The 13905-nt window shown below is 34.8% G+C and overlaps 2 protein-coding genes and 1 long non-coding RNA gene across 3 annotated transcripts; 1 reads left to right on the top strand and 2 right to left on the bottom strand.

Annotated features, from left to right (window-relative positions):
* Nucleotides 1-54: 54 nt before the first annotated feature.
* Nucleotides 55-2241, bottom strand: LOC110691885. The gene is made up of 3 exons (XR_002505354.1): nucleotides 2011-2241; nucleotides 1008-1104; nucleotides 55-156 (listed from the first exon to the last, which is right to left on the bottom strand). It is a non-coding gene; the product is annotated as an uncharacterized LOC110691885 (long non-coding RNA).
* Nucleotides 2242-2885: 644 nt separating this feature from the next.
* On the top strand, nucleotides 2886-9231 carry LOC110691882 (3-oxoacyl-[acyl-carrier-protein] synthase, mitochondrial-like). The gene is made up of 14 exons (XM_021868853.1): nucleotides 2886-3101; nucleotides 3182-3405; nucleotides 4181-4288; nucleotides 4386-4457; nucleotides 4835-4921; nucleotides 6075-6226; nucleotides 6746-6826; nucleotides 6961-6994; nucleotides 7221-7287; nucleotides 7364-7440; nucleotides 8021-8081; nucleotides 8187-8269; nucleotides 8450-8521; nucleotides 8894-9231. Exons 1-14 carry the CDS (start codon nucleotides 2978-2980, stop codon nucleotides 9056-9058), a joined length of 1407 nt encoding a protein of 468 aa, XP_021724545.1. The 5' UTR covers nucleotides 2886-2977; the 3' UTR covers nucleotides 9059-9231.
* Nucleotides 9232-9342: 111 nt separating this feature from the next.
* LOC110691883 (tRNase Z TRZ2, chloroplastic-like) lies at nucleotides 9343-13185 on the bottom strand. Its single transcript, XM_021868855.1, has 8 exons — nucleotides 12654-13185; nucleotides 11419-11581; nucleotides 11256-11326; nucleotides 10921-11016; nucleotides 10740-10853; nucleotides 10453-10521; nucleotides 9905-9979; nucleotides 9343-9727 (listed from the first exon to the last, which is right to left on the bottom strand). The coding sequence occupies exons 1-8, from the start codon at nucleotides 13086-13088 to the stop codon at nucleotides 9638-9640; spliced, it is 1113 nt and encodes a 370-aa protein (XP_021724547.1). The 5' UTR covers nucleotides 13089-13185; the 3' UTR covers nucleotides 9343-9637.
* Between the last annotated feature and the right edge of the window lie 720 nt (nucleotides 13186-13905).

Genomic DNA, 13905 nt, shown 5'->3' with positions numbered 1-13905 from the left:
TTTTTTTTTATTAAAAAAGGTTAAAAAAAAAAAAAAATAACGTAGGAACTTGCCAAGTGCTCGGAGCATTTTCAGATCAAATTTCTGGGCTAGACTTTCATGCCCTACGGCTTGAGCTCGTTGAAGGGCAAGCTTCTTTAGGCTGATAAGCATGTCCTGTCAACGTTTTATTACCATCAAGTCAGTAATAAAGTTTTGCAATAAATTATGCATCAACAAATTAATTAACTTGCGTTTTATCAATGGACTTCATATATATATATATATATATATATATATATATATATATATATATATATATATATATATATATATATATATATATATAAACATAAGGAGGCAAACGATTCACATAAGCTATCATCCAGCTTCCAGCCACAACTAGATTATAAACAATAGCCTAACAATATTAGTCAGATCAGTCTTTACATTGTTGAACCCAACGGATTGTTGCAGATCTATAATAAATATGCAGAACTAAATGTCTACAGCAATAGCCCCTCCACCCCAGTGGCACCACATTGAATATTATACTTTTAGAGTATGGAATAAGCGCTAGTGTAGAAAATTATGACATGGGTATCTCAATGCTTTCAGATTACAGAGAGAGAAAATAAACTGCAGCATAGGACGTAAAAAAAATAGAAAATTTGGTTTAATCTGTTTAACTTTTGAAACATGAATCTGCTAATTATCATCAATTAAATTTGTATGTCAAACCACTATCTAAACATCAACCAAATATTAGTTTTCTGACTAAGTAATGAACCACAACAGTTATGCTGATGAGCGGTAACAAATGCTCTCAGTTTGTAGAATCATGCTTGATCCTATCAACAAAATCAAAGAAAGACAGTTGTCGCCAGCCTTGCCATTAAAGCTCTTGTTGGCTTGTTGCAAACTATTCAAGATAAAAATTTATATTACTTGGCCTAATTAAACATGAATTCGTGACATACTATAAGCGGAATATGAGCTTATTGATCATAAATTAAGGTCAAGCTTACAAGTTCCGACTCAGACAGTGAACAAAGCCATTTGACTTCTTCAGGATGATTATTTCCAATAATTTTGATCTCATCCATGGTCTCTGACATCGTAAACCTATCGATAAAAATAAAGGAATAGAAGAATTAACAATTCTGTATAAGATTACATATCAGCACAAAAAGGAACATATTCATCATGTTCAATATTTGAATCCAATAACACAATCCAAAATTCAAAATTACTAGTAATAAATTTGAAAAATGCAATTGAATTCGACTATTTTTCATGTTTAGAAGCGATCAATTATCAATTTTTTTTTTTTTTTTTGAGTAAATCAATTGCCATCCTTCACTAGAAGAAAAAAGATCTGGTATGGGACTAAAGAGTGGCGGAGCCAGGATTTTCAACCTGGGGGGACAAAAGGCTTTAACTTGACAAAAAGCTAAACAAAAAAAAAAAAAAAAAAACTCAAACACACAAATTGGTTAATACCTAATATTAAAATTTGACTCATTTTCATTGAGTTTCGGTCTTTTAAACAAGAATTGTCGAAGATCGGGTTGTTTACTAGTTGCCTTGGATTTGTTTGAATTAGGTGAATCTTTTGACATTTCCTAATTAAATTGAAAAATATATATCAATTTCCACAATCCACAATTCCACATCATTACATAATAATAAAACCTAAAATTCTAAATTTCTAATTCAACTATACATTTCAATAAATTCACAAAAACAGGAGAAAATAATGCAATCAAAAGTTCACAAAATTAACTATGCATTTCATTATTTCAATAAATTCACAAAAACAGAAGAAAAAAACAAGTAATAAACCAATTAACCAACAGATTTCAATATTCAGAGATTTCAATAAGACAATAAACCAACACATTTCAAAATTTCAATAGTTCAATACTTCAAATCTTCAATACCCAGAATAATTGAATAAAAGTATAAACTATAAAACAATTAAACAAGTAATAAACTAATAATTCAGAGATTAAATTCAGATTTAAATACCGTGAATTGGGTCTAGCGATTTAGCGAAGTGAGCGAAGTCGAATGGAGAGCAGCGAGTCCAGCGACGAGCCGACGAATGGACGAAGCAGTGTGTCACGAAGCAGCGACGGCGGCGACTCGACGGACGGAGGGACGGAGTGCCGGGAGTGGAGCCGACGAGCGAGAGCGGCGGACTGGCAGAGGATTTTCGAACTTCGAAGAGAGAGGAAAGAGGAAAGTTAGGTTTCCCTTTTCAGAGTTCAGTTTTCTGTTCTTCCTACTTTCTGGCTTTCTGTCCATTACTCTTTTTTTTTTTTTTTAAAGATGGACCCACTGGCTCCGCCCCTGTGACAATACTGTAAACCCAAACATTAAAGTTTTTTTTTTTTTTTTTTTAACTCAAACATTAGAGATTATAAGCATAAGCCTTGAACAAATTAACAACCAAATTGACTCAATGATTAAATTTAGCTAAAAACGCATAAAATTATTTTCGCTTAGAAAATCTTTTTAAATTGCAATAAAAGCGCTCGTTTAAGCAACCCTAAATTGATAATCACATCAACGATAGTATGAAATTAAACCCTAGACTTGGAAACTGATATTCGATGATAATTTGTTTTTTTTTTTTTTTTTTCAAAATCAATATTCAATGATAATTTATTTATTTTTTAGAAAAAAACAAGAAAAATAAAGTCTTAACATCGCCTGTTTCAATGGAGGACAAAGAAGGTTAGAAGCTGCTATGATGGAGAAATACAGATTACAGAGTACGCCTCAATGGAGTTGAGCGTAGGAGTGATTTTTTTTTATTTTTTTTTTTTGAGAAATTGAAGCGCAGGAGTTGAATCGACTAATTTGAGCAACTCTAGTAAAATGACTAAAATACCCTTATTTTAAACTACATAATTCTATCTCATGGTTTGAGCATAGAGCAGAGGTTTAAGGTGAATGTAAAACCTCACCTTTTCAGACCTCCACTCCATCAATGGCGATTCATCAATGGCGTCGTATACTACCTTCTCGCTTCAACCTTACCCGTCTCCTCTCCTCTTCAACAACAACAACCACATCTTCATCTTCCTCGCATCGCCGCCGCGTCGTCGTAACTGGTACCAATTCTCATCTCTTTCTCTCTCCTCATTTTCGCTGTTATCAAGTTAATTAATTTCAATGGCTGAATGTTGTTCAGGGTTAGGCATGGTAACGCCTCTTGGTTGCGGAGTTGGAACAACTTGGGAGAGATTAATTGAAGGTGAATGTGGAATTCGAGCTTTAACTATTAAGGATCTTAGGTTGGATAATTTCGATGTTGAAACGCAGAATCATGTTTTTGATCAATTGACGTCTAAAGTTGCTGCTGTTGTTCCTTCTGGAACTGATTCTGGCCAATTCAACGACCTCTTTTGGTTCAAGGTTTTTATTCAAATTTTTGCTTCTTAGTTTTAAATTACATTGGAATTTAGTATTTTGTGATAGTTTATTCTTGATTTTTTATTAGCTTAATAAACTTAATACTTCCTTCGTTATTTTTAACTTGTAACGTACTCTTTTGACACGTAAGTTAAGGAAGAGAAGTTTAATGATCAACTGAACTATAATGCAATATTAATAACTTAGCCTGGTCTTTTAAACTGGTGTTTTAGTGATTTTTATCAGTTTGAGTTGATGGTTCGAAAACAACCACCAACTTGTGTTTTGATTCAGTCCAATCTCGAAATTGTCCTGATGAATAGTACCTGTTCATGCGATGATTCTGTTACTGTAGACCAGAACTTCTTTGTTTGAACTCCTTATACTCTATTAGTATTGTCCTTATAAATCAGTGGACGAAAAGTTATTGACAGACCAATACATGGCTGCATACCGTTTTGATCCGAAGTTATAATTTTTACATATTGTTGGTTGAGTCATTAATGTAACTGGGAACTTCTATGTTTGAACTCTTTTTACTGTATATGTATTTTTTTTGTATACACGGCCGTATTCGATTTTGATCATAAGTTACAATTGTAAATTTTCTAATGAATAAGTTATTTGTGCGTGTGTTACCAATGCAGTTTCCGTTGAGTCTGTAATGTACTCAAAACTTTTAACTTTGAAAATTTGTGCTGTATTGGTATTGGCCTTATTGAGCAATAGATGAACATATATTAACAGAACAATGGTCTGGTTATTTTTGTATAACCAGGAGCATAGGTCAATTTCAAGGTTTATAGGATATGCACTATGTGCTGCAGATGAGGCCCTTAAAGATGCAAATTGGATTCCGACGAAGCAGGATGAGAAAGAAAGAACTGTAAGGATTCTTTTGCTCTTCAGGTGGCAAAAATAAATGCGTTTGTAATCTTAGTTAAGAATTTGGGCTATATTGTTTGCTAATGAGAAGGCAACAGGGAGTATCCATTGGTGGTGGTATTGGTAGCATGAATGATATTGTTGATGCTGCTCAGCTGATTTGTGAAAAGGTAGATATTTGGTTCTTTGCAGAAGATACTATATTTCAACGATTTTTTTCCTTATCAACACAAAAATGTTCCAAGTGATCTATAGAAAAGCATACAAGTAGGATAATTTTTCCTGCCAGAGGTAGTGGGCCAAAGGCAAAAAGTTGATCAGCATTTTAGAACCAAAATATAATTTCTATCTACTCTAATCAGCATGATATTTTTGGTTTGTTGTTTTAAAGTGATATATTACCCTATTTTTTAAAAAATCTCACTATATACCCTAGTCTGCCGGAAGTTTCACATATTATTTTTGTTTAAGCTAGAAATTAACTACTATCTGAAGGAAAAAAAGGGAAATCAGAGGTTGACACTAAAAGTTTGTACATTGTTTGCAGCGTCTTCGACGTCTCAGTCCATTCTTTGTTCCTAGGATATTAATCAATATGGCTTCAGGTCATGTGAGCATGAAGTATGGATTCCAGGTATTCTTGCATTTAAAAATTTCTTTTTATTTTGGATCTATATGTTTTCTCTGTATCTTCTGAACTTTCCTTTGGCTCTGGTGAACCTTGAACATGCTGCCTATGAATTTGTGTAATCAACTTTGTGCTTCATTTATGCAGAATTGTATATGATGATTGTTGTTACCGTATTGATTTGGCGCTTTTTCTTAGCTTAAGTGTAGCTTTTTGAAATTGTATGTTTTGTAGAATTTCACAGATCTAAATTGTATATATTTTACATAGATTTAGATCTAATGAAGTAACATTAGATTTTATAAAAGCAATGCCATTGCTTGCTACATCCATGTTTCCAATGTACGTCCCCAATAAGATACTCCTTTCAGTTCAAAATAGTTAACCACATCATGTTAACTTTATTCATAATTTTTATCATTATATCATAGTTAACTGTTAAATGATAGCTTTCATTACGATATGCTTTTCGCTACCTAATTTGTTACATTGGGCCAAAAATTACCACTTTTGTGTTATAATTGACCTTTTTCTATATGTGGTATGCGGTTTGGGTTGGGGTGGAGGTGGAGGTAGAGTATTAGGTAACACTGACATATGCATTAGCCTTGTTTTCATACTATCAAAACATTTATAATCTGGGTCAATTGAAATGAAAAGCTTAAGCAAGAGCCGTAGAGAACCCGTGGGAGAAAGTAAGAGGTGTTCTCCTGGTTCTTCCTCTTCCTGAGGTTGCACCTAATCTCTGAGGTGAGATTTATTTTGAAAATTTTGAATGTCATTGGTTGGTAAGAACCTTCCCTTAATCACTTCCCAGTCAAAAAAGCATGCCTTATGAGGAGCCTTAAACCTCTGTATAAAAATGTGCAGGGAGATCTGAATATTCTAGCTCTTAACCATGAAAGCACTACTAACAATTCTCACTGGACCTAGAATCATCACCCCTCAAGCTCATCTTAGCCATTGAGAGTGATGAAGATTGGCAATTAGACTGTGATATTGATTACCGGCTGGGGTCAGTGTTGGAATGTTGAATCTGATGGGTTAATGTACTTAAAGTGATGATTCTCTCATTTGATTTTATCCCATATCAACATGTTTGTTCACTGTTGGAATATTGAAAGCGTATATGCATGCATAGTCTTATTTTTGAATCTAGGGACCAAACCATGCTGCAGTGACAGCTTGCGCAACTGGGGCGCATTCCATTGGAGATGCTGCTCGTATGATTCTATTTGGAGATGCAGATGTCATGGTGGCTGGAGGAACAGAGGCCAGCATAGATGCCTTATCCATTGCAGGTTTTTGCAGGTATCACTCTTACATGAGAAGCATTGTTGGTTCAAAAGTCTAAAATTCAGGAAGAAGTTCCCCCCTCCCGGTCTTCCTCAAAGATAAAAGTTTTTATTTGTAAAAATGATGTCAGACTAAATTCTGAAAGTTAATTGAGGAACAAATCATTGAGCTTCTTGTTATTAAGGTTGATGCCGTTGTTGATCTTGAACCATCATATGATGGTTATACATTAATTATATAATTATAGGCTAAATGCTACAGTGATTCTTTTATTGCTTTCAGTTGCTATGTTTAGTTAGCCTTTCCTGCTTAAGTCATATAGGGGTATAAATGTTTTCCATTTCATTGAACTCTTTTCATTTCCTGCTTCTAATGGCCTGTTATCCTAAAAGGTATCGTTAATTCCATAATGTGTCTTATATATTTCCATCCCTGACATCCTTATCTACATTTCATTCACTTGAAATAATGTGTGCAGCTAAAGTAATAAAAATTGTTCAAAATAAAAAGTGAGTAAATTCTTGTAACCTGCAGGTTGAAAGCTTTGTCCACAAAGTACAATACTTCCCCTTGTGAAGCTTCTCGACCTTTTGATGTTGAACGTGATGGTTTTGTGTAAGATGATGCTTGCAGCTTCTTTGAGGTGTTATTGCAAATAAATTGGCATAAAAGTGTAAAACTTTAAGAATATCTTTATTCTATTGGTATCTATGTTGCTTCTTAATTGAATTGACTTGTTTTGTCTGCAGAATCGGTGAAGGTTGTGGTGTTGTAGTATTGGAAGTAAGTTGATCAGTTTTGTTATGTCTCTGCATTGCTTAGTTGTTCACTGTGGTTTATTTTTGATATCATGTTATCTTTTATGCTATCACTTAAAGTTGTACGGTTTCTTACATGTAATTGAAACTTAAATTTCCCTCAGTACTTCTCAGTTCCTTTCAGTAACCTAGTCTGAATGTTGCTATTCCTTCATCTAGTACCATCTAAAGCGTACATCCTTGTGTTGAAGGAACTTGAACATGCTAAGGAACGCGGTGCAAAAATTTATGCGGAGCTTTGTGGCTATGGGATGTCAGGTAATTTCTCAAACTAAATCCATTACAAAAATTGTGATCTTTCTATATGAGGTTTCTTGACGTTTTTAGCTTGTAGGTGATGCGTATCACATAACTCAACCTCATAATGATGGAAGAGGTGCCATCCTGGCTATGACAAGTGCTTTAAAACAGGTAAAGTTGCTGTCTGTAAAGGTTTCCTTTCTACATCTTTCTAATTGATGGCATAAGAGATACAGATTGAGAGAGGGAGGTCATGACGCCTGTCATGTGCCTTTTTGTTACCTGTTAAAAACTGAAACTCCACCATTTATGTATGTCAAGCAATCTGAAAGTGCTATTTAGTTTGATAGTATTTGATGGCTTTATGCACAGTGCACATGAACCAATCATGTGTTGGATTTATTCCTCTACTTGAAATGCAGTGTAAAGCTGCAGTGGGCAATATTGTAGTAGTGGTATAAGTAGAAGAAAACATTCTTAAAGTTTCTATTATTTCCAATTCATGTTTTCGATTTAGTGTACAACAATAAATTAGTGCCTTAAATTTATCTTTGATTCATGTCAATGGGTTTGAGCTATTGCCTTCATGTAAAAATAATTGTGAGCTTTGTGGCAATTCAGACTCAAAGACCTTCGTTTTTCATCTCCAAAACCTGGGCCATGAGATTGATAAAATCCTAATTGAGATTTTAATTTCATCAAACTCACACTTCATATAACAGTATACTACTTGCTCATCTTATATTTTCAGTCAGGTCTTCATTCTAACCAAGTGGATTATGTGAATGCTCATGCTACATCAACACCTTTAGGTAAGTTGTTGGATCAGTTCGTAATGAATTAACTCTCTGGCTCTTTGGAGTAGTAGACTAGTAGTGTCTTTGGTCCTGTCATACCTAATTTGCATGTATGCACAGGTGATGCCATAGAAGCCACTGCACTCAAAGTAGCATTTGGCGAGCATGCAAAGTCTGGTGCTTTAGCATTCTCTTCAACAAAGGTAAACTTGAGAGTAGATCTGTTGAAAATGTTTTCTTGACTTGGTGATTTATTTAAAGATATGTTTCATGCACTCTGAAGTGGATGATACTGCTAATGTTCAGTTGACAGTTCTTGAAAATTACACATGGTCTGCTTTTCGGTATGATATATTTATGCGCTACTGTATGCACAATATCAGGGTGCAATTGGACACCTTTTAGGCGCAGCTGGAGCTGTGGAGGCTATATTCAGTGTCTTGGCTATTCATCATGTAAGTGTTTTCTTTCTTTTTGTTGCTATAGTTCTATGTTAACTCTTGATAAAATTCACATGACATTGTGTATTTACTGTTGAATTTAATAAAATGACACTTAATGCCTAGATTTGTGAAATACAACTAAAGAAAAATTGATGAAAATAGAGCACATCTATTGTTGAGGCAGTCTCTACTTATTCTTTAATACAAACTATGTAGAGCTATCTTTCTTGATGCATGACGAATTTGGATTCGTTCAATAATTTACAGTTCTGGCCAAGGCGTCCAAATATCTGTTTCCACTTAACATGTTACTATGAAAAGCCAAACAAGAAACATTTATACTCATTAGAATATGTGTAATGGTTTATGGTTGCATTGTTGCAGGGAGTTGCGCCATTGACTCTCAATCTTTCCCAGCCAGACCTTGTATTTTCTGATGCCTTCATGCCATTGACTGCATCAAAACAAATGAATATTACAGCAGCTATGTCAAATTCATTTGGCTTTGGAGGAACAAATACATCTTTGTTGTTTACCAAAGTGTCTTGAGATTTTGACAATGCTCTTTAAGTTACATTTTTCTTGTTTTGGATTACAACCCCATGTCGAGAGGGGTTAATCTTGTATCGTTTAGAAAATTTTGAAATATGAGATGTAGCTTAAGAACGATACTGGCATGTTGTAATAGTTCACTGTATATTTCAGTTGGTTTATTTTCTTCACTTTGTTTTTACTTTTACTTGAATGTAGTTAAAGCTGTATGCATTTGTAGTATAAGAGCAAATCGTGTAGCTAACCCTTGCGAATTGTGATGTTGGTCCCAACACTTGGGCTTTTCGTCTTTAGTTCGCATACCTGAATATTTTTCCCTTCTGAATGCATAAAAAGCTTTGTACAAGGACCATTACATGGTGCTATTTTTCCCCATTTACTATATTTATAGAATATATACAATTAACAGTTAACACCGCCATAAAATACAAAGTAGTTTAGAAACCCACTGAAATGGGGTCAGATAAAGAACTCAGCTAAAAAAGGGGAGTGTCTGATTAGTAAATTCTAAAACATCAATTATATAGTTACAATGGGGATAATTACAAAGCCCTAAAAACAAATTCATTCCCAAGTTTATGAATACATAGACTTGAAGCCTTCTGTAAGGGGGACTACTTTTGCTGATACCTTGGCCTGCAACTTCGATACAGCTTGACGAATATCCTGAAATTTGGGGGAAAAGGATCTCAAAGATTAGTTAACACAAAAAGGATGAGAATATTTAGCTGTATTAAGATTGGTCTATAATGGCTCCAGTATGAAAAATCGTACAGAGTTACAAAGCCGGGATGCAAACAACTAAATGAGTGCATTTTAGAGCAAACTTTGCAAAGTGATTACCTCAAGATGATAGCGGGAAGAGAAATGCGTCAACATAACAGTTTTGTTTCGTATCCATTGGGCATGTTCAATAAGCTGCAGTTAAAACATACTTCAGAAATTTGGATTTCAAAACGAAATAGCTGAATGCAACAGATAATTACTCCCTCCAATTGGTCTGATTTGAAAAAAAAAAAATATATACGAAGTATATGGTTTTAACATTCCCTCCTCCTTGTGATTTCTTTATTTCTGTTAGTATTTGGAGTACGACATCCTTTAAAAACACATGCAATATAGATGCTAAAAATCACCATTAATAACTTAGATCCCTTCATTTTTAAAGTTCTAAAAGAAGTTCCCTCTACTGCCATGCAAATATGAATGAACCTGAAGGAGGTTTTTTTTTTTTTTTTTTTTTGGACAGCTTCTTGTCACATCCCCAAAAAGTTGCTTGTTAATGGACTTTACTACACATTTGCACAAAAATTCCATTTTGCAGTTCTGTATTCTCAAATTTATTGGAAGGTCAAAGAGAGTTGGCAGTTAGTTTTGCATGCACATTGTACCTCAAATAAATGAGTGTGACCGCGCTCGCGTGCATCTTCAACGCTAAATCCATCATCTAGAAAAGTTGCCTGTTAAAAGTAATCTTGATGAGAGAGATGATATATCAAAGGTACATGTATACAACAATTTCATGATTGCATCAATGACAGAAGGAACAATCGTACATGGTACACAATTGAGAAATTGATTTGAACTGTATGGTACATAATATACAGACACATAGCTCAAGAAGCGAGTAAGCCAAAGAATTAATAGGTTGCTAAAAGAAAAGGGTGAAGACAATTACCTCAGTAATAAGAAGTTTTGCCCTCAGTGCATCTGCATTACGTGGCTCAAGCAAAAAATCAGATGTTGTATCTCCAGTGAATGCCACCTCTGGAGACAATATCTTGTCTGTGATCTAAGAAAATTAAGAGTCAAAATACTATCTGAAAATGGGAAGGAGGAAAATCATGACAAAAACTAACCTCAACACCAGACTTCTTCAACTTTTCAATTTGCTTTCCTTTTAAATGAATGTATTGTTTCTTCAACTTTTTTCTAATTGAGTATATAACATATCCCTGGAAATACCAAAAAAAATAATTTAGATTTAAAATTATAAAGCTTTAGCATGTCTGACAACGGATTGGCCAGCACTTTAACAATTGACATTACACAACATTAAGTTAGAAAGAATTATTAGCCATATGATTCGAAGAGGGTTAAAATTTACTGAAAAGCTACAGGTTACTGCCAAAGTTCAGGAGGTTACAAGTCTGCTTGAGAAGGAGACTGCTGAAATGGATCAAGTAAAGCATACCTGGCTGGGTATAACATGATGAGTCTTGAATGGTCGCACAACAAGGTCGTTCCGTAATTCATATGTTTCCCCTTCACCACAAGTACAATAGATTATAAGGGAAGGGAAATTCTGACAGGTATAATGAAAGATATGCAGAAGCAAATTCACTAAATCTACATACCAACATCAAGAGCTACTAAATCGAAATTAAGCTCCACTTGGCCCATGGATCTATGAATGTCGAATAACTCCTCTACATCATCTTTAATGCTAGGTGGCACAAAGATGGTCGGTGGTTTCAAGCTATAAAGAGCTCGAGTTGCTACATACATTGGTAAACCTCCCTGGAAACCCAGACAATATTTCATTAAGAAAAGAGGAGTTAGAGTCTAAGTAAAACATAAACTAACCTCAACTTTAGATACAAATTCATTAACTTGCAATCTTAATGTCTCCTATCCTAATAATTACCATAAAAGTTATGTTTCTTTCAGATTTAGTCTCCATCTTTAATACGTAGTATGTACCAGGTTCTAAGGAACTATCACTTGAAGTACCTTGGTAGGAGAATTAGACCAAGAAACGGTACAACAGAATCGCATAACTTTAATGTTTTCGGATAATTGAAACAGAGATAACATAGTCAATTTATCTTAAAGACGAGTCAGTAAATGACAAGATTATAAACTAGATGTCTAGAGCTATCATCAACTCTATAAAGATCAAAACACCAAGTCAAACGATTATCTCCACAAGCAACACAAGGAACAAAAGCTTAAATACAAGAATTTTTGAATAGGGACATTAATATTCAATCATAAAGCATACATATGCACCATATTAAAGGGTTAACTAGAAGCCCACAACCATCAGCCCTATAACACGTCGACTAAGTTGAAGATGAAAGACCACCACATGACTTTAATTCTCAAGTTATTTAAAGAAATGGAATCAATCCAAGTAATGAAAAGGTCACCAAAAAATGGTTTTGAAGCATTTCACACAGCCATGAGCAACCCACAGTCTCAACAAACAAGCTATATCTGAATTACTTGCTAACAAGTATCATAGAGGAGTTTACCACATTACCGGTCGAATAAAACATAGCAATTTAATGAACAAGAGAAGTATGAGAGTAGCTCAAGAGAAGCAAAAGACAATGAATCAATGGTTTTTCAGGATTTTCAATGGATTTAAGGAGAAATGAGTGCCTGTCATTTACAGACAAATCTTGGTTCATGCAGTCGACCCCATCTTATTCGTATCATTATCAACTAAACAACACAAGAATTAGCCAAGTCTAACACTTATTTCACAGCTAATGAATATCCAATTCAATTCAAATCCAAAGGGTATATAACCTGCACAATAAATTGACTTAAAGTGAAATAAAATTGGGATAAAATAGAAGCTTACAATATGATCAAGATGAGCATGAGTAATGCATACAAAATTCTGATGAACAGCGCGTAAAGGGCACCTCCCAATATCAAAAGCAACCTTGAATTCAGGAACAATAACACAAGTTTCATGGCCACCAACAGATAAACCTTCAACAGAATAACCTTCAATTTCAAACCCTTTTCTCTGAACTTCAGCCCTAGCTTTTCTGTACTCTTCTTCTTCAATTGCACGCCCAATTGCAGAGAATAACCCAGTACCACCACCAGACCCAGACCCTTTAACTGCTTCAACCCGACCCAAACCCAAACCCAAACCCAGTTTTGGTTTGTAGTTTAGAGAGAGATAGTGAGGTTGAATTGGGGATGAAAATGGTGAAATGGGGTCATTGAAAGTGTGAAGATAAGGTGGAGTGTTGGTTGGTGATGGTGTTGTTAGAATTACTTGCATTTTTGTATGCTGGTTATGGAGAAAATGGAAGAGGGAGAAAGAACAGGGTTTTGGAGGGGTTTTCTATCGTTGGCTATAAGGGGTTGGCTACTTGCAAGTTCGTAGTTTAAGTCAGGTTGGGTTAGCTTGTCAAGTTTGTGTTTGAATTAGAATTATTACTAGTATAGTACCCGTGCAATTGCACGGTATAATAAGTTTATATGTATTATTTACTTATCAAAATACAATTTTAATAATAATGATATAGTGGAAATCAAAAATTACGCTCTAACATATATAGCTCCTAATAAAAATGCGAGTCCCGCACCGTACTCGCCTCATTTGAAGTGAGTATGGGTCCAACTTTGGCAGATAAGTAAGTGGGTATGGGTACAAAAGTCATACCCACCGTGGGTAGCGAATAAGCAGTGGATTTGATGTCACACCCGCCTACCCGCTAGTTACCCGCTTACCCACCCAGTTACCCGCCAACTTATTACTACCACTAATTTTTATGTAATTTTTTTTGTATTTGTATACAAATTGACTACTTACTTATATAATTAAATTATGTATTTACAAAAATTCAAAGATAGCATAATGACATGTTCTATAGGAAATTTATTAAACAATTATTGTTAGGTTAGCGGATAAAAGACGGACGATTGGTGGATGGGGTGTATGTGGGTCTCCCGCTTAGGCGAATGTGGGTATTAAAATTTTACCTATCGCAGGTGCTGGGTAGGTCACAAGTATAATTTTTTTTTGGCAAATGCGGATATGGGGGAGGGGGCACACGCACCCGCCCCGCACCGCCCAACTGTCATCCTTACTTAAA

The sequence above is a fragment of the Chenopodium quinoa genome, unplaced genomic scaffold (assembly GCF_001683475.1).
Source record: "Chenopodium quinoa cultivar QQ74 unplaced genomic scaffold, ASM168347v1, whole genome shotgun sequence".
NCBI classification, from domain to species: domain Eukaryota; kingdom Viridiplantae; phylum Streptophyta; class Magnoliopsida; order Caryophyllales; family Amaranthaceae; genus Chenopodium; species Chenopodium quinoa.
The sequence above is the reverse complement of the archived record's forward strand: the minus strand, read 5'-3'. Positions and strand labels throughout refer to the sequence as shown.